The following is a 23,031-nucleotide window of genomic DNA, read 5'->3' on the forward strand; positions in this document are numbered from 1 at the left end:
AAGTTATACTTTCAAACATGGTCAGTGTTTGGCTCCATAGTGATGCTCCTGAAGTGTTTTTAGGGTTTTAAACTTCTTTTTTTGACCTGATTGAGCATAATGCCTGTAGGCTCCGTACTTCATCAGTAGATAGGATTGAACCCTGACAAAGTAGAGAAGTTACAGTTGGACACCTTGGAGCAATGTCTTAAGTGTTAGTCAAGGGAAATGGGTGTCATCTTCCGCAGGTGAGACCAGTTCTTGTTTGGTTTATCGCAGAGAACAATTCTTTGGGCTCTAAGAAATGGCTTTACTTCCTCATAAACTGTCTTTTTATTATTAGCATCTAAATAGTTGGTAAACATAATTGGTTTCTCTTTAAAAGCTTTTTTGGAGTACTTTTATATATCACATGAAATCGAAATGATGGAGAGAATTTCCTTTCCTCATTCCTTTATATCACTCACTGCTATGTCTCTGGTGGTGATTCGCCTTCAGTGCACCAAAGATACTGTTCGTGATCCTCTGTATCTGGGCTCAGTTCTTGCATTCACTGGCCATGTGCAGCCAACTGCAGTCCCCTACACCCTTCACTCCACCTTCTCACCTTACAGCTGACCCCACATGTCCAAATCTCCAAACTCCAGCTTCCTGTCAGTAAAGACAACATGTTAGAGTCTGCCTTGTCCCCCTAAGGGAAACAACAGTGTTTCTTTTGCTCTCATTTTTCCTAGTTGTGGACCACTAGCAATTGCAAGGTGATTCACCGTTCACCATTAATAAAATTTTTACTAGGGATTTAATAATTAACCATCTATTTCCTGTTTTTCACACGTTAGTGTGAAAACCACCTTTGTCCTTATGGCAGTTCTGCTAATACACCATGCTGACTGGAACTTGAGCTTTTGATACAATTTATTCATTGACTTTTCATATTTGACCTTTGGAGATTTCTTGAAGCTCAGCTGCCTAAAAGACCAGGTTGAATGGACTAAAATAGAGGTCAGAATGGGAAGGCATTTTCTTTGAAAACAATAGTTTTGATAGAAACAAAGTTTGCTGACAATCTCCATCTATCGGTATTAATATTTCTATGCCAATGTCTAGGAAATATGTGAAACTGGTGGAATTTCATGATTTTATTTTCTTAAAAAGATTTTCTTTATTTGAGAGAGAGAGAGAGAAAGAACATGAGAGGAGGAGCAGAGGGAGAGAGAGACAACCAGACTCTGTGCCGAGCGCAGAGCCTGATGCAGGGCTGTATCCTAGGACCCTGAGATCATGACCTGAGCCTAAATCAAGAGTCAGTAGCTTAACCTGATTGAACCACCCAGGCGTCCCCAAGGAGAAAAATTGTTTTCCCTGAAGGCAATGAGAGGCTAACTACTATATGTGAGAGCTGCTATCATGTGGTGTTTTTTAAATTATTAATTTAATTTTTACCCTGAGTGTTATATTTTATGGTAAGTTCAAATATGTTCCTTCTTAATTACCCCATTTAAGCCCTATGGTAGATTCCAAAGGGTTGTTTTCAAAAGACTGCCTTTAAAATGTCAAGATGCTCTTGCTTAGGGACAAGCATTGGTAAACTTCAAAGAGTAGGGGCAAAAGCAAAATCAATGGTTATGTTTGTCTTTCTGGGAGGCACAGTTTCTAATCGGTCACTTGGTGAGGTTTTCTAAAATTGTGTATCGAGCTGTGATTTAATAGAGTTGGAAAGGATAATAAGCTGGAGTCACAGAAAGCTATTTATATTGGCTGGATTCTATGAAAATGAGAGCATTAGAGTTTAGTGTTTACGAGGAGAAAGAACACCTGTGTTACACCAGGTGATTACCAAGGGAAATAAGAAAAATGGGGGGAAACCCTACCTTCCAACAACTCCAACTGGTTAGCACAAATTACTGAATTGGTGGACTCTTTCCACAAATCTTAACATTAGCTCCACTATGCCTGTACAGCTTTTAGGCTGAATGAATAAATTCAAAAAAGGATGCTTTGCCAAAGGTGTATCACACCAATAAAATTTCTGGAACAGGAAAACAATAATTTGGGAATTACGTATGTGGACTATGGGACTAGAAAGACTCTGCCATTAGCTGTGTGACTTTGGGCAAATTAGTTAACTTCTTTCTTTGCCTTAGATTCCTTCTCTTTACTTGGAGAATATAGGGTGATGAAATGATCCCAATGAAATAATGTACGAAAAGTTAGGATTTTTATGTGTGTAAATAAATGATATATCTTTAGCAAGGAAGGGAAATTTAAGAGGTAAAATAAGAGAATAGTCATTTTAGAAGAAAAACTTGCTTGACATTTTTTAAGTTGGGCACAAATCAGTGAACACCTAATATCTGATTTCATCAGTAAAATATTGGCTGAGGATAGATCTACCCTAAACAAGCCACTTTACTTCGTGGCAAAAGGATAACTGCTCTATTTAAAAAGATGGTAGTGGGCAGCATATTACTTCTTCATAGCTAACAAAAGATCCTTAAATCAACTTCAGTGGGCAGGCCTAACTTTAAAAAATGCTATGTGTGGGGGCGCCTGGGTGGCTTAGTCGGTTGAGTGTCCAACTCTTGATTTCGGCTCAGGTCATGATCTTAGGGTCATGGGATTGAGCCCTGCATCAGGCTCCATGCTCCGCAGAGTCTGCTCATAATTGTCTCTCTCCCTCTCCGCTGCACCTCCCCCTATGCGTGCTCTCCCTCTCAAATAAAATAAATACATCTTCAAAAAAAAGAAAATGCTCTGTGTGTATATGTAAGTGCAAGGGTTAGGGGATGGTGGCTTTTTCCAGAGCTATAGACAGGTATGGTTTCTTTGTTTTTTTAATTGCTTTAGCCTCTTAGCTATCCACTTGGTAAAGGGACCTTAAATGATCACTTAGGGACTGAGCTTTGGTTAGTGTGGTAATTTTTTGGATAATTCATAAATATTCCAATTCTCCCCTTTCCTGCTGTGGAAGGATTGCATTTGCTTACCTCATTTGGAGTTAGACATGTCCATATGACTTGATTTGGCAAATGAAATGTGAAAGGAAGTGATGAGACTCACCTCGCACTTCCTCTGTTTTTTGTCACCAAGGAAGTGCATGCTGAAGTAGAATCCACATCGGCCAACTCTGTCAGCTGGTATGGGACATGCATTGTGAATGAGAATTGTCAGCCAATGAGATTTGGGGGCTGTTTATTATTGAAGCAGAGGCTGGCCTATCCTGACTAAGCTAAGCAGTCTCTGGCCAGGCAGCTACTGTGCACGAACATAGATTCAGAAGTAACCACGTGACATAATAGAACCACCTAACTGATACTTAACAGAGCATGATTCTTCAAAGATGCAGCCCACAAGCAAAACAAAACAAAACAGAACAGAAAACCCTTCAGAATCTATGTCCTGAGAGCTCTTCCGTTTGCACCAGGATTTGACTACCCTACCAGCTACTGTCCAGCTTGGGTGACTGGTCATAGGCTTTCTCTTCTATAATCCCTAATTCAGATTACTATCATTGGCAAAATGAGATTGTGGACTAATAACCTCTTTATTATCACTTCCTACATCTCTCTACCTTGCCACCTCCCTCTCTACATCCCTACTTCCTTCCCTTCCTTCTTTCCTGGAAAAAAAAAAAACAACTGAGTGCCTACTATGTGCCACACACTGTATACATTTCTAGAAGTACAAAGCCAAAGAACTATGATTTGGCCTCAGAGGAGCTTCTATGTAGTTAATGGCACAGTCTGATCTCTCTCAACAAATAATGCTAATCTAAAATGGCGGGTGTTGTACTTCAGATATTTACAGAATAACATATAAGCCTAGAAATAACATGGAACAACTATGATCTTACATGTCTAGGCTTGAAATTTAAATCAGTCCAAACAACACACAAATATCTCAGTAAGATCTACAGTTAGTAGTAGTCTTTCAAACTTTACTAGGTCCTAAGTTTGGGAAAGTTTTAAGTAGGCAGAGACTATTATTTTCAAACAGAAAAAAGAATGATTAAAGACACAGAGTATTTGAGGAATGTATGAGAAATGCCTATCTCATTCTGTTAGGCCAGGATGTAGATCCTTCCAACTCACATGATCTTCTCACTAATAGAACAATCATATCTGAAAATGACAATACGTGGAAATAATCAAATAACAAAGAAGATACATAAACACTGGCAAATGATTTGGGCTGTAGCCAGGATCAGAAGATGTTAGAAAATATTTTACAGAAGCTTGTACATTTAAAAGCTATATGGAACTGATTAAAGGAATTTGCTACCCTAATTTTGATTAAGTTTCATTAACCTAAGATAGAATTGCAATAAATGTAAAGAAAAAGTATGGAATATGCTTTTCTGTTGTATTTTATTCAGCAAAGCATACGTTTTTAAAACAAAATCATTCAGGAAAAAAAAAATCTGCTGATGCCACAGTGCAAACCAAACATAGCAAAGTTTCCCCCCTAATAACATATTGTGACTTTTTATTTTATCATGGAGACGTCACAGAAACTTACAGACTTAAAATATATATACAATCAAAGATTCCAAGCGCTTATTTGGGAAATATCATTGGAATAAGGAGTTATAAAACTGTGAATGGCTTTTAGAACTCAATTTACTAAATCAGTCTTTGTTCTCACAAACTAGAGTAATCTCATCCTTTGACAGTTGAAAATATATATAACCTCCATTTTTACAGCTGGTGACCCACAGTTAATTTTCATCAGTGGCGGGACTGGCCAAGCTTTCACTGTCTTTGGCTGCTGTGCTATGTCCCCGTTGGCTTGGAATAGCAGGAAGCACTCGGTTTGTCCGCAGAAGTCCTCCAGATAGAACTGGGGAGAAAGAATAGAACGAGAGTCTTTCAAGGTTTGCTTCTCTCAGAGTCTCAGGAGGAATGGCGGTGGGAGAACGAGATTATTTCTGAAGGAGGGGAGGCATTTCTAAAGAGCTTGTTTTGGTGAGAGCCCAGCTGCAGGAGAAGGCTGTCTCTCTGTATGCATTCAGGCTTACCACATGTCATCAGGGATGTCAAATATGCACAAATACAGGACGGGGCCAAATTTGATCAAAACATGATTGGGCCCTGCGTGGCTGGCAGGGCTCTCTTTTCCTGGGGTGGAGTAGCTGTTGATGGCCAAGTCTGCCTAAGACTCTAAATGAGCCCTAAGACATCGGTACTGCCCTTTTATGCGAGGTTTTTATCGGGGTTCTCTTAGGAAAAGCCCTCTGTACCTTTCCATTTCTTTTTCATAGAGCTAAAGTTGATCAAAGATCTTTATCTTCCCTTCTCTCCTTACATTTAATTGTGAAGAGCAAAAAGGTCCTGGGCTCTGCCAAAGAAAACCCCTTCCCTGGCTTCTCCAAGCCCCACCAGGATTCAAGGCTGAGTGACTACTTAATTAGATATCTTCGTGAGTCATTTCTGCTTAAAGACAAAGTCAGGCTTGAATTTCATCCAGTGATTGAATTCACACCATCCCAAACTCTCAGTTCAAGCAAATCAGTAAAAGCAGAGGAATGGATCTGTTAAGGAAGAGATTTTGGTTTCTGCTACTAACTCTTGGTGTGAGTTTGAACATATATCTCCACCTCTCCCTTTCCTTATCTGCAGAAGGACAGGGTCATACTAAGACCCCATGGTTCACTGTTTTTACTTAAGGAATCCTAGAACTCTTGATTGGTCCCTTCCAAACTATAGCCTGGGGCAGAGAAGACATATGGATATTTATTCTGTGCAAACAGTTGCCAGTGTTTTCCATATGTTACCTCATGTAATACTCCCAACAGCCTTATCAGGCTGGCACTGTTCTTACAGGATAAGGGAGGAAACTGAAGGTTAAGAAACTTGTCTGAAACAGTGCAGCTCTTAAATCATTCAATCTCTGCAATTAAGAGGGTATGGAGAGAGAGAATGAGAGAGAGAGTGCGTGAGAGCGTACGTGCATACTTGCATATATGTTATAAAGGACGGGGCTGGGAGAGAAAGAAAAGGAAGGAAGGAAATTAGAATCCAGTAAGTAATTGCTTGTTTGCATGAGTTAGCTGACTTGGTGTCTTACAGTTTTGCTCCCGGCTCTGCTATTTACTACCTAAGTAATGTTGGGCAAATCATGTAACCTCTCTGAACTCAGTTTTCTCATCTGTACAACAGGAATAATAACAGAACCTGCCTCCTAGTACAGATATGAGGATATACAAACTCAGAATTTCTGGGTGTGGGGCCCAGAAATCCACTTTATAACAAGCACCCCAGGTAATACTTCGAGTACACTCAAACTTGAAGATCGCTGGCTGAATAGAATATATTTACTATTTTATATTGTAAGACATTTTTGTACAAAATACTATAAAATAAATCAATAATGTCAAAAGCAATATGGGTGAACAGCATCTACATGATTATTCCTTCCTGTTTAGGGATGCTTAGCTTCTGAGTACAGGAACCTGTACTGTTCATCATAGTAAGGAAATCAATGTCAAGAGACCTTCTTAAGAGAAGAATTTTTAAAGTGCCTTCTTAAACACATTAAATAGTACACGGCAAAATAAACTTCAGTCATTGTTTTTATAATCCAAACACAAAAATTCCTCAAGAGAGCGAGTATTCTTTTTTTTTTTCCCCTAAACAAGCATTACCAAGTTGGATGAAGCTTTAAAGACCGTCTCTCTTCTATTTTCCTGTAATTTACAAGTTTTGGCGCCTGATGTTCCCTCGGAAAATGAAAGTAAACTGAAATAACAGTTAGTTGCATCTAGACATGTTAACACTTGCAAAGGAAGCTGAAGAAGATTCATATTACTTACATTTTTGGTCTGGCAGGGGAGCTAGGTTGCTCCGGGTGACAGGAAGGTCCCTGATTTGGGGTCTGTTTGGGGAGAGATGCTGAAAATTTTGTCCTGGGGACAAACAGAATTGAATCAATCATCTGAGATGTAACCAAGTGCAAATTATAAAATCCAATGGATAAGAGAATCATGAAATTGTTAGAGATCGCTGAGTTTAAGATGCCAACAAGAACAAAAATCATAACAGCTACACTTTATTGAGTTTCTGTTATATGCCAGTCACTGTTTCAATGAAAGAAAAAGACGTTGGAAATCAATTCTTGAATAAATTAGTTGAAATAAAATTTTATAAACAAGCACAGTTGGCCACCCATTCTATAAAACTTAAAAGTTTGAAAAAATAAAATACGGCATAAAGTATAATACATCCATCAAGTGTGTGGTGAATGACACAGATAAGTAGGATATAGTCTTCTAGATCAGTGTTTCTCAGTGCTGGCTGCACATAGGAATTATCCGAGGAGTTTAAAAAAAACACTGCTGCCCTAGCCAAACCCCTCAATTAAAAGAGAATCTCTGGGGCTGGAATAGGGCCTCAGATTTTTAATTTTTTTTTTAAGATTTTTATTTATTTATTTGACAGAGAGACAGCCAGCGAGAGAGGGAACACAGCAGGGGGAGTGGGAGAGGAAGAAGCAGGCTCCTGGCAGAGCAGGGAGCCTGACACAGAACTCTCAATTCTAGGACCCTGGGATCATGCCCTGAGCAGACGCTTAATGACTGAGCACCCAGAGGCCCCACGGCCTCAGATTTTTATCAGTTCCCAGGGGATTCTAATGTGCAATAGGATTGAGCATCACTGCCCTAGAAGGTGGGATCTGGGCGAAGTCACCTGGGAGGCGGCTATTTTTTAATTTAGGCTGAAAGCAATGCCGAGCCGGAGCCATGTGTACTGGTTCTTGGGAACCGATGGTTAAAATTTCAGGAATTTAGTGAGCGGGTTGACATCACAGTGGCGGCTCAGCATTAGTCATGGTAGAAGTATTTACACCATGGAAATCAGCAAGCACTGATTTTTCTCCTGAAGAGCCAGCTTTAAATATTAATCAACACATTACTGATTATAAAAGATCAATCTAAATATCTGAAAATAGACAGGAATACTCAAGGTATTTAGGTCCTTTTAAATAGTTGACCAAATGGGACAGGATTAGACTCGTTTGCCAGCTTGGGCAAGAGATGCTCCCTCTCTAAACCTCCATCTCCTGACATAAAAAATGGTGAAACTAATTGTATCTGTCTTTTTCACTTGTCATGAAAATTAAGGAGAACAAATGTAAAGCATTTAGATTACAAGGTTAACACTCAGGAAACATTAGTAATTATTACAGTTTTATTCTGCGGAGTGTTAAACATGATCTCCTGGAGAGTGGGGAACATATTCATTTGATCTTTTGCCTTATAGTCTTGTAAGAATCAAAACAACTATAGGACTGCTCATAGGTTTAATTCTTCTGCTTGGGCCAAGTAGTGCTTAGAATAAGGGGGAAAAGCATTAGCCAAGAGCCACTGTCCTTCTGCGTAGAGGAGTCCAATGACATATTGTAAGGGCAGCCATCCGAACACTGCCATTTGATGAAAATTGAGCAAAATTTCCAGTCTGTCTGGTGGATATTATATTTTTATTCCTTTGTATTCTAAAGGTCAAATAACTTCCTAAGCTATTATTTAAAAAGAAAACATCCCTGAGTAGAATAACAGTAAGTAATTACAGTAAGTACCCATATCGACTCATACCTTATTTATCCATGAACATTTGAGCAGAAATTTGCAAAACCAAGAAATGAGATAATGATAATTATGGATAATGTTTACTGAGAACTTATGATGGTCAAGGACTGGGCTGAATACTATAGGCATGATTTTCATTGAATCTTAGCAATCACTTTCCCTTGTGACATAGATACCGTTACCAACCACATTTTACAAATGAGGACATTGGCTTGGAGGAGTTCTCAAATGTGCTCAAGGTCACATAATGGAAAGTGACAGAGCCTGGGCTCCAACTTAGGTCTGTCTGACATAAAACCCATCCTGCCTCCCCAGCAGACAAAGCCATTTTGACAAGATGAGAGCTGGGCAGAAAGGGGATGTGGCAGTGATTTGGGAGGTGGGGGGGAGAGCTGGACCTCATTCTGCACTGGCATTTGGCTCAGTTTTGGAGGACAGGGTGGAGCTGTGCACAGCCCAAAGCTCTTTTATCTGTGCTGACGACACCTCAGAGAGCATCCAGCCCATGGAGACAGGGTCGAGGACCACTGTCCTAGATTCAAAAGGCAGGAAGGCTTTTCACAGTTAAGCAAAGGAATTTAGTTAAGCAACTAAAGAAATTCAGCACTCATCTATTGTGAACTCACTGTATTCCAGAGCCTAGAGCACAAAGAGGACAAGGCAAGGTACTCAGGAGGGGATTACAGTGTATGTTGGCAGAAAAACAGGTTCATTTATTCTTTTGGAGCCCCAGCGTAGTGGTGTGAGGGCATCACATAGGAAAGAGGGGTCCAGAAAGGTGGAGATGTCTTGAATCCCACAGAGCTCACCTGAATGTCTGTTCTGTCACTTCCTACCTAGCTTTGTGACTTTAAGCAGGTGGGCTAACCTCTCTGTGCCTCCATTTCCTCACTTCCAGAATAGGGATTAAAAACTCCTCTCTGGCAGTTCTTTTAAAGGGAAAGTACGCATTTCACTATCTGCCCACCGGACACTCAACAAGGTAGAGCTGTTCTTCATGGTTCACAGTAAGAAAGAGCCACAGCTCCTTGTAGAGGTCAGGGCGACTTCCCTACCAGGGTGGCTTTTGAGCTAGTTCTTAAAAGACTGTACAAATCTGCCAAGCACACAGTGGACAGAAGGTATAAATAACACGGGCACCCATGCCATAGAGCGACAGGTATGGGTTGTCAGGGAACTGAGAGATATTCAAGAAAGTGTTCAAGAGGAAGGGAAAGAATTGGAGATGTGAGGCCCAGACACTGAGAATGGGAAGTGAGGACCAGCCATGCTGGGAGCATTCTGTTCACCAACTAAAGAATCTGACCTTTGTCCTGGAAAAGACCTCCGATGAGTTTAAACTGAGAGATTACAGGATCAGATCGTACAGGATCAGGGAGGAGAGCGCATTGCTCCTGGGATAGTCTAGAAAACTGGGGAGAAGGAAGTTCTCTCTTGAGGGAGAAGGGAAGCAAGCGCTTTCTTACTTTCCATGTGATGGCTTGTAAATAACCAGGCTGGTGGCAAACACCGCAGAGCTTTCTGTTCCATTTTCTCTGAAAGCTGCTTACAATGAATTAAGCTGATGTGCTCCAAATTTCCTCATTAGGTTAAGTGCCTCATCCCGCATTGCTCTCCATCTAGCCCACTGACAGGTCTCAATGAATGTTAAGCAATAATCATTACAGCTAAATGTTCAGGGTTGCTGATGCAAGCACAGGATATTGGCTGCCAGGAATTCAAACAGTAGCTCCGCTAGCCCCTATTATTTCCACTAAACCCAGGGTAGGAAAAGAGAAAAACCCAATGTTAAAGGGACTACTCAAGTTCAAACCAGTGGTGGATGCAGTGGTATGATTTACAGTATCCTATTGCTTTACCGTATTAGACTTTCATATCATATATGGGAGATCAATGCTGAAATGTGCTAGATAAACAACTTAAACCACTTAAATGAACCCTTGTAACTGTAGTCCAGAAGCCTTGGTAATTCTAAGAACAACATTTCAAATTGGGTTAAAAATGTCCACAAAAATAAAATCCATAAGGCAGGAAAATCTTTCTGTTTTGGGAAGGACAACGTAATTTCTAAGAAAATTGCACTGTGGGTAACTGGTGAGTATACTAACAAACTGGACTTTGAGATTTCAGGAGAGAAACACATTGCCACGGTGATACCTTGCTATTTAGGAGATCTGGGTTCGAGTGCTGAATTTGTCATTAATTAGTTTAATTAAGACTTTGAGCAAACCGTTTTAACTATTCTAGGCCATGTGAATTACAACTGAAAAGGGTTTCATGAGACATAATGGTCCCAGCCTCTGGATGAGTAAGAAATTTGCTCACAGAGATGGCATGTCTTACTTTATCAATCAGGGCTCATCCAGGAAAAAAAGGAGACCTCTCTTGGTCTTTCAAACAGAGGGAATTTCATACAGTTGGTTGTATCTGTGAAAGCAAAGCTAAGAAGCCAAATGAAGAGAGGGTAGAAGGACAATCCAGAGATTAGTTGTTATTAAACAACAACAACAAAAATGCAACCATCCCCAGACTGGAGAGATGAAAGGAAGAGATGGTAGAAGCTGGTGGGGGCCAGAGCCACAGTGAGCAGCTGCGTGCGGGGGGGGGGGGGGGGGGAGCGGGAAGGAGGAGGTGGAACCGCTGTTGGGGCTTCCAGAGAAAGCAGAGGGACATTGTGTACAACTACCCTGCTTTCCCTTATTCTCCTACTCTTCTTCTGCCGTGCCTGCTGGTACTTGGCCAAAGTACCTGGAAGCAGCTGCAAGGGAGCCTAGGAAGACTTGTTCCCTGAGAGACAAACTAGCGTTGGAGGGAAAAGACTAGATGTGAGAGGAATCAGGCAGTTGACTAGCATATTTACTTAAATTTCATCATCTTTAAAACGAGGTCATTTCTAACTTGCATTGAAAGCATAGTGCTTAATATATAGGGCCTGGCACATGGTTTTAAAAAAACCCAAATACTTTTGCATGTATATAATATTATATTCAATCACCGTTCTAAGTACTTTATGTGTATCCCCTCTTTTAATCTTAACAGCAACTTACAGTCCTATGTTGGGTATTTCCTCCCAGTTTTTTCAGGTGAAGAAATAAAAGCCCAGAGAGATTCAGTAACAGCAAGTAAGTGACAAAGCCCGAATTTGAACCCAGATGTTTTAACAACTGGAGTATTCTGCCTCTTGACAAATTAGAATGACAGAGACTCTAATCATTTTAAAGACCGTATAATTTTGTATCTAAACATGAGACGAAAATTGCTTTAATGTCAGTTGCACAATCATTTTAGCAAATCCATATCTTTAAAAACTCATTTATAGGCTTAAGATTCTTGGGAGATTTATCTTATCACAAACTCAGTTGCCTAGAATGGCTCCTAGTTATTATCAGAGCTTAAAAACATTGGTTGAAAAAATAAATGCTTTGATGTGCCATAGCTAATTATTCAAGATTCTCCTGGAGAATTTTGCTGCTTCTTTTCTGCTCTTCTGCCACCCCAGGACTATTCAAGTTACTGGCAAATGAAGCAAATTTTCAAAGCAAGTTTACTGAATTTCCCTTTATATCAATAATATAGAAAGTTTTAAATGGCACCAGTGACAGAATCTACTATTCGTTATCCAATATCTACTCTCTTCTCTCTCAGAAACAAAAATCCAATTTTCGAGGGACAGCCATGTGCCGAGATAAAAGACTACAATTCCCAATCTCCCTTGCAGATAGGCATGGGCATATGACAAGAGTTCTGGCCAATGAGATGTAAGAGAGACGTGGGGGATTTAGCAGCGATGACATCTTAATGGGAGCTGATTCAGCTGGGGCATATCCATTTTTTCCCTCTCTGTGCTCCTTTCCTCCTTCTCCAGTTAGCCATAATGGACTCTGAACTAAACTGAAGAATGCAAGTCACATGGTAAGCTGTGGAGCACACGGATGGATGGAGCTACCAAGTACCTGGGAACTACCTCCTTCAGGCTCCTCTCCTATGATAGCAATGAATTTCAATGTTGTTTAAGCCGTTTTTACTTTGGTTTCTGTTACAGGAAGCTGAGCCCTGTTGTAACTGATAGAGAAAAGACAGACCAAGGCTGTCCTGGGAACACAAAAAGAACAGATTTTCATGAATTTCAAAAGTTTTTCAGAAAAGAAGGTATTAGCCAGGACAGGACCAAATCCAGAAAGGAGTTTGGGTTGAGGTCCTGGAGGCCACTAAAGTGTCAAAACAATGGAGACCAATATCTTTCCTGCCTTAATATTTCTGTAAACAAAAGCAAAAACACTACCTATGCCACTAACCACATACTTCAGTGCTTTGTGGAGGAAGTAAAATGCTGGGTGGAGTTTTTCTCAGATACCGGGAAAGAGCCTTCCTGTGCTCATTCATATTTATTCTGTGCTTCAACACATATAAATCTCTATGAGGGGAGCCATACTCTCCCTCACATGTTGCAGACGCCAGGCACACAGAAATGAGAGCAGAGAGCCAGACTCACGCTACATATTAAACAGGAAGGAATATTTTCCATTTCCAAATACGTATGTGCCTCCTCCACTTCTTACAATACACATAGCTCTCTTGGTCTTGCATTCTTCTGTGTTTGACAGAAATAGGGGTTCAAGATATATCATTTTTTCTCCCTCTCAACCCTACTATAAGAAAAACAACAGAAACACTTGGATAGAGAACAACTGACATTCCACGGAGTGGAATACTAGGGAGTGTGGTGGACTACACAGAACTGGGGACAGTGATGCCCAACTGGTGTCGAACGGGACTGTGGTTATTCACACCAGGCCATTATGACCAAGTGGGATTTGTGTTCAGTGTTGCCCGACTTTTTAATTTCTCAAAAGAAGCTAGGATTTTTTATTTTTATGTAAAACTTCAAGATTTTTAAATATTAGCAATGAACTCGCTCGAAAACAAAACAAGACACTGTGCTAATGAACTGATTTTGGAAGCTGTTTTGTAGCCCCTGCTTTAGAACAATGGTTCCCTTTCTCTGGTGTGCATCAGAATCACCTGTGGACCATTTAAAAAATAAAAATAAATGTTTTAGAGTGATACATTTATTTAAAAGGGAGGAATTAGAAGCATATATATTGCTTGTATATGTATAAAAACAAATTCTTTAGTGTGATACATTTATTTAAAAGGGGGATATATACTTATGTTTACATATTTCACATGTGTACGTGTGTGCACGCACACGTGTACAAAACATCTATGGAAAAATTAACAAAAAATAACATCAGTAGTTTTGGATGACGGGTACCCTGAAGCTAGGGGAAGTGAGAGGAGGGAGAAATGCAATGTAAGCCTTTGGAATGTGTGGAGACTTGAACCATTACCGTGTGAATGTGTTTCCTTTCTACATGGACACACAGAAGGCATTGCCATTTCCCCTCCTCCCTTACCAAGATTTTGCTTCAGTAGGTCTGGAGTAGGGATTTAACACCTGATTTAAAAACAAGCCATCACACAAACAAATCAACCCCTCATAATTGATTTTGCCACTTATCCCTGGTTAAGAATCTTTGCTATTGGAAATACTAATATTCCTGCTCAAATTTGCCAATCACCACATGTATTTGAGGAAAGATGAGAAGGCACATACTTTAACTTGATGACTGCTCTCAGGGTGGAAAAGCAAAATGCTTCCATAGCCTGGAGATCTTGAATCCAGTGGATTCAAGGAAAAAAGTTGGCCCTAACATCCGTTTGTTTTGCCCCTGCCGTGTAGGCTACTACGGTCAGTCCAGTCCCTCACCCAGAACTGTAGGAAACATTTCTCGTATGGAGAGAGACTGCCCAGATTGAACGAGAAGAAAGCAAGGACAATACCTGATGAAGGACTGTGTAGGTGAGGAAGATGGGGCAGCCCCAAGACCTCCTGGTGACCAGACTTGCTGGTGAGCAATCTGTCTAGCAGCTTATCAGAAGAAGACACAGTCCAAGCCTTACAGAGCATCTGGTTAGAATCACCTTTCCAGGAGTTTTCTAGCAATGTCTGGCAGCCAGTTCTGTTATGCAGTAAGTCCTGCTCGCTTCGGCTTTTCTGAGATCGCTGGGCCATCTGATGAGTACCAGATATCAGGCCTGGTTGGGAAGTGGCCCCCTGGGAAGCCGTCAGGAAGTTATTGCCCAGGGTGATGGGTGGGAGACTCTGCGTTCTGATTGGTGGAAGCCCCTTATGGGCCAGAGGCTTCTTTTCTGGCAAGAGATATTTTGAATTCTCTGAGGTCCGCTTCTTAAAGTCAATCATAGCCACCTGATCACCAGGCTCTTCTTGGCAGTTGGTCTCTGCGATGCTGTCAAAGGTGGTGATGATGTCATCAACTTCCGAGGTGTGCTCTCCCCTGTGTCGGTCCCTGCTGTGATCCTTGTGATAGGCTTTCTGCTCTTCTTTTTTGTTTTTGCAGAAGATTTGGTTGAGCATGCTGAATCGTCCCTCCTTCTTCTGGGGTCTACTGTTCGGGGAAGGAAGGGGTCGAGTAGGCTCTGTTCTATGGGAATATAAAATAACAAGGATGCTATGAGAGGATAGGAAATGGAGACAAGCCCCAACCAAGAAACAAAACAAAACAAAAAAACCTCCCTCTATTCCATCTGCTTGAGAAAGTTGTCTGAGATCATCCAAAGACACCCCAAAGCCATCTCAAGTCAAAGGTGATATGGAGGAACTTGCAACGCCCTTTGTCCCTCCCTTCCTCACCATGGTCACTTCTTGGCCCAGTTATTTCTTAGACTGGTCTTAGTTCCTCAGAAGCTGTCCTTCCAAAATTTACCTCTAGAGAATCTATTTTCACCAAGGGATAAACTAAGCTGAAAACAGCTTAAAACACTACCGTTCTCACTTCTCAAGGACAGTCAGTAGGAGTGTAAGTTTTAAGTCACAGAGATGAAGGCCAAGCGTTGAGTTGAGGCTTCAACTAGTAGAAGCAGGGTGTGCTTGTAGAGGCAGGGGGAGTGTGGTTTCGGGTTTTCTCTGAAAGAGATCCCAGCGGATCTCGGCAGAGCTCGGACATTATCTATCAGAAGCTGGCCCGTTTTACGCTATTTGGACGTTCTTCACTTCCCTTTCAGTTTTTACTAAATTTCCTATTGAAAAAATACTTTTTAAAAAAGTATACTAAAGGAAAACAAGGGAAGAAGCTTTTGTCTGGGCTTCAGCTGCTCAAGAGGAAGTGTGTGTGCCAGGGATTGGGTGTGGCAGCACAAGGAAAGTGAGCAATGTCCGATGGGCAGCAAATTCTAAAGAAAAAAGGTCAGCAGTTGTCCGGCTGGCTCCTCTTCTGTGGAGAGTTTCCCTGAGGCACCAGTCTGTTTTTGTTCCTTGGAAAATTCTGTTATTCTCTTTTGAGGCCACAATTGACTTAGTGCTTTCTGTGGTGTGAGTTAATGATGAAACCTGACCCATATGCGTGTCCTAAAAGCCAGATTGCAACATTACTTTTCAGAGTGAGATATTGTAATCTGTAATTTGAAAAACATCACCACTTGACTGCATATAATTCATGTTTTTCTTTACAGGTCACACAGTGGTGTAACTGAATCTTTACTTCCATGATGTATTTTTACCTTCCTGCTTTCACCTTCCACTACGCTTTTTGAACTATTGAACACAACTTCTGGACTCCAGATATTACCAGAGAGCCCCAGGGGATCTCTAACATTCTTTCAAGTTGACCTGTACAGAATATGCCCCTGTGTGAATTAATCCTACTTTAGTATTTTCTACAATCTCTCCTCCTTCTGTTACAGATTGTGATTTAGGCCAGTGGGGTCTTGGAGTGTGGTCCACTTAACCCTGCGGGTGGGGTCCCTAGCAGTCTTCAGGGGTTCCATGAGGTTACAACTATATTCATAATAATATCAAGATGTCTTTTTCACTGTGCTGCTCTTTGCACCAAGGGTACAATAGAGATAATGGGTGAAAGCATTGGGCTCCTTAGTACAAATCAAGACAGTAGCATCAATGGACTTACATTTAAAAAAATCATCATTTAACTTATTAATGCACAGTAAAAGTTATTAATTTCATTAAATATTAAGCTTTAAGTATACTTTTTTTTTGACAAAACAGGAAGTACTCATAAGCAATTCCACTATATAATGAAGTATGACAGTTGTCTTGAGGCAAAACACTTATGTAATTATTTGAGTTGCTAGACACTTTTTTTTCACAGAACACCATTTTTATGACTCATAGACAAACTATGGTTATTTGGAGTTGGCTATTTGCAGAAATTTTCTCAAAAATGAATAAAATAAGCCTGCCATTTCAAGGTAAACAATTGACAGTAATTGCTGCCAATGACATAAGTCCAGTTTTCAAGCAAAAATTTGCATTTTGAAAAACCTGTATGCACGCTGTAGGTTGACAGCTTCCTGATACATAAAGCCTTTTCTGATAAGATCAGTGGTGATATTGACAAATGTGATTTTTAAAAACTGCAAAATGAAATGTATCATCTGGAAGATATTCATAACTAACTGAATCAGTATTTTCCAAATGACCAGAGCAAGATGTTATAAAGTCATGAAGTGCAAGATAGACTAATGGATTTTGATACCACAGAATATAAAAAGTTCATTGATATGCTAATAGTGCACATTGCAGCTAACCTTTAGGAAACTAACACTTGTCAAGTTTTGGTGTAACATCAAAAGAAAAATATCCAGAATTATCTCAAAACGCAACTGAAATATTTCCTTCTCCAACTACAGGTTTATGCATAGCCAGCTTTTTTTCAGACACTTCAATCAAAACAAAGTATTGAAACAGACGGAACGCAGGAGCAGAGGTGGGAATTCAGCTGTATTGTATGAGGCTTCTGTTAAGATAGCAAAGAGATTGGCAAAACAATGTAGAGCTAGGCTATTCTCATTACAACCTGTTTTTGGCTTCAGAGAATAGGTTATTTTTAACTAAAAATATGGTATTTATGTCAACATGTAAATGTAATGGGGTTATTACTGCTTTACATGAATAACTAAATAAACATTTTATTAAAAATTTGTTTTAATTTCGAATGCCATAAATACTGATCCCATCCACAAAAGCTCTCTGGGGTTCCCAATCTTTGGAAGTGCAAAAGGGCCCTGAGAACAAAAAGTTTGAGAATTGTTGATTACGGAAAAAGGAAGATGAAGAGAACATGGCATAAAGGGAAGAAGAAAGGGAGAAAAAAGAAAGAAAAAGTCCAAGTCCAGTGGACGTTAGGCTGATGGATTCGGGCTCACTACTACCATTTTGCTCCATCGAGTCGAGAACATGTCACCCTATGTTAGACAACGGCAAACACAATATTAAGTTAGTGCTAGCTTTGTGCATCAGCAAGTTAAACAATTTTAACTGATTTTATAAATCACGGAGAGGAAGAAAACGAGTGCCTGCTGGTGCACGCACCTGCTCTCCTGGGAGAGGAGTCTGACGCAGGCCGCGTGGCCACAGTACAGGGCGTAGGCCAGGGGCGTGCTCTCCTTGGTGTCTCGCAGGTTGCTGTCCATGCCCAGCTCCAGCAGTGACTGGACACAGTCTGCCTTCCCTGCAGCTGCAGCCCAGTGCAGAGGGGTCCTGGAGGACCACAGGGGAACAACACAAGGGTCAGAGCACAGAAATGGCCCAGGTCGCTTAGCTGGTGACAGCTCCTGTTCAAAGTCAAGGCACGGCCTGAAAAATGCGTTGCTATTTACGCTGTGGAGGGCATGGATAGCTTCTCCTTGGCTTTGTGGTCAGGCCTCAACCTTAAGAAGGGCAGCCAAGTGGTCTCTCAGACATGGAGGCAGTTGAGGGCCTCGACAGAGAAGGGCTCAGTTGGGGCTATCTGTGAAGGTACATGAGCCTTAGTATTTGGAGAGCAGCCTTGTCCCCAGTGTGGCCAGTGCCCCGAGGTGTGGATTGTATCTCCTGTCAGTCAAGCATCCTTTTCCTCAGGTTATGCTATGGGCAGCAATTTGAGACCACTTAATAGGACCATATTTTTTTTTCAACATAGCCATCAATCACAGTGCTTACTTGAATATGTGGCAGATGTGATTCATTCCACTCGAGAGAGGTCTCCAGACAATATTTATTATGAAATAGGATGAGGCACCAGCCAGATTATGCCATCCTGTTTAGAGGATATATTGCCAATAAATTCAGTAAATGAAGGGTTGGACATCAATTTCATCAGGTTTACTAACACATGACAACCCACTCTGGAGCAGCTTGAAATATTTCTTCACAAAAACTGTGAAGACTGACTGTTTCAATTCTTTGGACCACCAACATGGAAAAAGAGGTCCAGAAGAACAGGGGGAAACTGACATTGTTTTTCAAAAAAACAAGGGGAGTATACAGACAACTCCCAACTAATACACATATAGCCTTTGTGGGCAATCTGTAGTATCCAATTTCAAGGGATCACAGCTGTAATTCCTTTCTTTATCTCCAGACTTCCTGCAGACACAGCAGACTGGCTTCAGCCATCACAGTGTGGAGTTAGAGGGTCAGAGCCCATGATTCAGAAGAAACTCATTAGAGATGGCTGAGGAGGTAGGCTCTGAATGGCAGGAAATGATGGCTCTAAGCAGGCAGCATTGGTTGAGGTATCAGCAGCTATGGAATGATTTATAGGACATGTAAACATTCCCTAGAGAATTCCCAGAAACATGTAAGGAGGGGAACTTGATAGAAGACTCTTTCCTGAAGATAAATGGGTTGGGTATTAAAGTAAAGTCTGACCTCACGGGCTGATGAAACCTGGGACATTTACGCTACGTAAGCTACTTCTGGGTCACGTGTGCTGTGCCATCGATCTTAGGCTAATTTACATCATGTTTTAAATATCATAAATCTATAAAGTACTTTAATATCTAGGAGGACTAGGGCCCCCACATTTTCCCTCTATTTTTTTAAATCACTGCCTTATCTTTCTTCCCTTTTCTTCAAACACTTTCTATAAAGAAAAGAAAGATAGGAAATCACAGTTACTACAAATGCTTAAGGCACTTACCTATGAAAATTATGAAAAATTCTACTACTAAGACAAGCTCACAGTTTCAGTGTGAAGGCACAGCTGCACGAAGCAGAAAACATGAAACAAAACAGAGGGCAGGATGTGTCCGTGCACGCAACCCGTGAGCTGAGCTCTGGAGCAGGAACTAGATTCTCCTTGAGATTTTACCTCACTTTGAACTCACCTAGGACCTTATCTTTTGTACTTTTTTTTCTCCCCTTGGCTTTACTTTCTTCCCTGAGGCTTGTGGAACTAGATTTTCTTTGCTAAGTGTGTGATAACACAGAATGGGAAATACCTTCGTCAGAGCTGGTTCTAAAGGTATTTTGAATTAGCAAACTTTTCTCCAGCCCTCCTTTCTTAAACGTGTTGCTTTTTTCTCCTTTTGGATCATTCGCCTTTTCCCTTCATGTAACTTTAGTCCTGCTACTGTCTTACCTGCTCAGGATCAACACCTGCTCTTAGGAAAAGGTCTACTTTCAATGATCTATACTTCAATTTTAATTACAGTCATCGTGTTAACCACCTCCAGCTCCTAAGACTCAGGTGCAACCCAAGATTTTTCCCCTGTGTTACAAGGATTTCAGGTATCAGGAAGTAGGAGGTGCTTCCTGGAGTTTACCTAAAGTTAGGATAAATAGGTGGCTAATTTTGCAAAATGGTAAAAACAAAACAAAACAAAACCTCATACATAATGTGTAAGCGTTTTACTTACTTTCAATTGTCTTGTTTGTTGTTACATTATTCTTGTATTTCCATTGAGTCAATGCTTAACCAAAACAAAGATTAGATAAACAGTGTAACTGAAAAGTTCTAACAGTTGATTATGGATGCAAAGCAATGTAGATGAAAAGTTCTCTGCCTGGAAGACGAGGGTACAAATCTTCCTTTAATTGCTAACTACCTCTGAGATAAGTCTCTTCCGCTTTCTGCATCCAGCTTCCTTTTCTACGCCAATATATTTTTAATGATTGGGGGAAAAGCTTGATAAAGTCCTTTCTGGTTCTGAATACAAGACCTCTATTATGCTTTATGACATAATCCAGGAATGAAGGAAAAAATAAGACTTACTGTTAAGAATAAAAAAGAACGTATAGCAGGAAGTTGACATACAGAAAGCCTTCTGAGAATGTTTAGCAAAAAATGGAAAATCTGACAATACTGTACAGTCACAGCATTTCTCTCCATAACAATGATTTTTCCTGCCCTGACTAAAATTGAGCAGTTTTTATTGTCACCAGCACATGTGTAAACATTACTGGCAGTGAGGATATAGTCATATAGGATAACCCCTTAACCATGTTCTTTATTTTAAGATTAACTTTCAGAGAAGACGACTGGTAGTCCCCAACACGTCCTGAGTGGCTGTGAATACCTGTCGTCCACATCCAGAGCCTGCAGGTTACACTCGGGCACTCTTGCCAGCTCATTAATGATGTCACTGAAGCCCGCTGCCGCGGCGATGTGCACACATGTCTTCCCACTCTCGTCGTCGTAGTTGATGATGGACGGACCCTGGTGGTGGCTCAGGATGATGGAACACAGAATTCTGTTTCCACTCTGGGGAAGAGAGGTCAAAGGGAGCTCATTAGGTCCAGCCTGGGGCTCTTCCCTTTCTATGCATGTTGAGATAAAATACAAAGGGGAAAGAATGCAAAAAGAAAAGGAAAAAGAAAAAGAGAAGTAAACACATTTTATCCAACTCTCCAACACATTCCCACTTGTCTCTTGTCACTGCCGGGATTTTTGTTTCTCAGAAGAGCCAAACTGTCTTCCATGACTAGCCGGCTAAGAAGGACTTAAGTTAAATACAGGTAGAGTTGAGTGACATCAGAGCTGGCCCATGCAGGGGCTACATACACAGCAACTTGCTGCTTAAATCTCTTTCCTGGACTGCGGCAGAGGCTGACCCCCGAGAAGCTGGAGGAGTGAATTCTCATGTTAACAAAATGACCATGATAAGTAGTCACTGATGGCATAATGATGACCAAGATGATCCAGTAATGATCAAATAGCTACAAATTGCATGAAATTTAATCTCCAAAAATCCTTGGTGAAAGGAAATGATCATAATTAAGTAGCTAATCAATAAAGAAATCAACAAACATGAAAAAGAAAGAACTTCAGGCAACCATGTAAATTGGGCCTATCTCTCTATGTAGATCTATAATAAACTTTTTATCTTATCTTTGAAGGGAGGCTGTTGTACACTCTTTTTAGTAACCTGTCCCAGCTTTAAAAGCCAGTTCTTCCTTGAGGGTGTCCTATATCTCTTCAGCTTGCACAAATAGGTGAGTAAAATCTGTGCACATTGCTGGTGTTGAATACCTTTTATTGACCCCAAAAAATCAAAAAAAACATTGCACGAGCATTTGCAATGTAAAATGACAATAAATCTTCAGGGGCGAGTGAAAGAAATTCTCATTTTATATCACGCAATAAAAAGTCTTATCTTTCAGATTCTCCTGTTATCTCTGGAAAGATCGAAAAAACAATATAAATAATTCATTAGTATTTTAATTTTCTCAGTGAATCCACACAGAGACCCTGGAACTCCGTACACTAGGACTTATGGGTGGAACGGAGGTCCCTCAGAGGCATGCAGGGCAAGTTAAGGAAATAGGAGAGGCAAGATTATTATTCTGGAAGCCTAGCATTAGGCCACATGCTAGGGTCAGAAACCTGGGCAAAAGAGAGAGCTGGATTTCTAAAAAGCTGCAATTCTGATATGCCAAACGCTGTTCAACGGTTACCTCCTGATACATTTTTCCATGTAGAATTTCCTATTGATCTTCTTCCCGTTTTGTTACCCTGTTTATTTGACCCCAAATTTGCGTTCTAGAACTTGGGTCAGTTTTCACAATTCCATGGAACAGCATTCATTCATTTCACCTTTCCTCTTCCTTCCCCTCCCTTGTCTCTGTTTGCACTCTGGCTCTCCGGATTTCCCATTACTCAGCTTGCTGCTGGCTTCACAATGAGCCATTACACTGTGAACCCTGGGGTGTGCTTCCAGTGCATGAGTGGACAGCAGCTGACACCAGTTCTGAAACCTCTTGCAGGACCAAGGGCTGGGAGCCCTGAGAGTGCTGAGTGGGTGTAAAAACATGACAACCAGGCCCAGATACATCATGTGTGGGGCTGAGGGCAAAATGAAAATGTGGAGCCCCCTATTTACATGGCAGGAAACAAGCTTATTCCTTTCTTCTTGGTGTCTTTCTTGACATGTCACGGCAATTTTTGTTGTTTAGTGTTGTGTTCCTTTGGGCTGGAGATTCTCACCACTAGTACAGACCCTCCCGGGTGTCTGGGTCCCCCTCTGGCAACCAGGCACACGCTTGATCCTGACCCTCCCCAGGTCTGTGTCCAGACCCCTGGCCAGGGGGCTGAGAGTTTGTCCTAGGGAGGCAGGATACTGTCAGCCAGGGTGCCATCGTCCTGTCTGACTTGACTTACAAAACA

At 41.0% G+C, this 23,031-nt stretch overlaps 1 protein-coding gene across 2 annotated transcripts in view; it reads right to left on the bottom strand.

Annotated features, from left to right (window-relative positions):
- Positions 1 to 4,370: 4,370 nt before the first annotated feature.
- The window catches only part of ANKRD55 (ankyrin repeat domain 55), a 369,279-nt gene continuing 350,618 nt past the window's right edge, over positions 4,371 to 23,031 (bottom strand). The window contains exons 12-16 of one of the 2 annotated variants that reach the window (XM_057307266.1): positions 20,945 to 21,129; positions 17,976 to 18,143; positions 14,408 to 15,069; positions 6,791 to 6,883; positions 4,371 to 4,818 (exon numbers count right to left, since the gene is read on the bottom strand). In XM_057307266.1, coding sequence (XP_057163249.1) covers positions 4,697 to 4,818; positions 6,791 to 6,883; positions 14,408 to 15,069; positions 17,976 to 18,143; positions 20,945 to 21,129 — 1,230 coding nt within the window. In that variant the 3' untranslated portion in view covers positions 4,371 to 4,696. The remainder of the gene's footprint in view (positions 4,819 to 6,790; positions 6,884 to 14,407; positions 15,070 to 17,975; positions 18,144 to 20,944; positions 21,130 to 23,031) is intronic. The other variant, XM_057307265.1, reaches the window with a different exon arrangement.

Source organism: Ursus arctos, unplaced genomic scaffold (genome assembly GCF_023065955.2).
Source record: "Ursus arctos isolate Adak ecotype North America unplaced genomic scaffold, UrsArc2.0 scaffold_5, whole genome shotgun sequence".
Lineage (NCBI taxonomy): Eukaryota > Metazoa > Chordata > Mammalia > Carnivora > Ursidae > Ursus > Ursus arctos.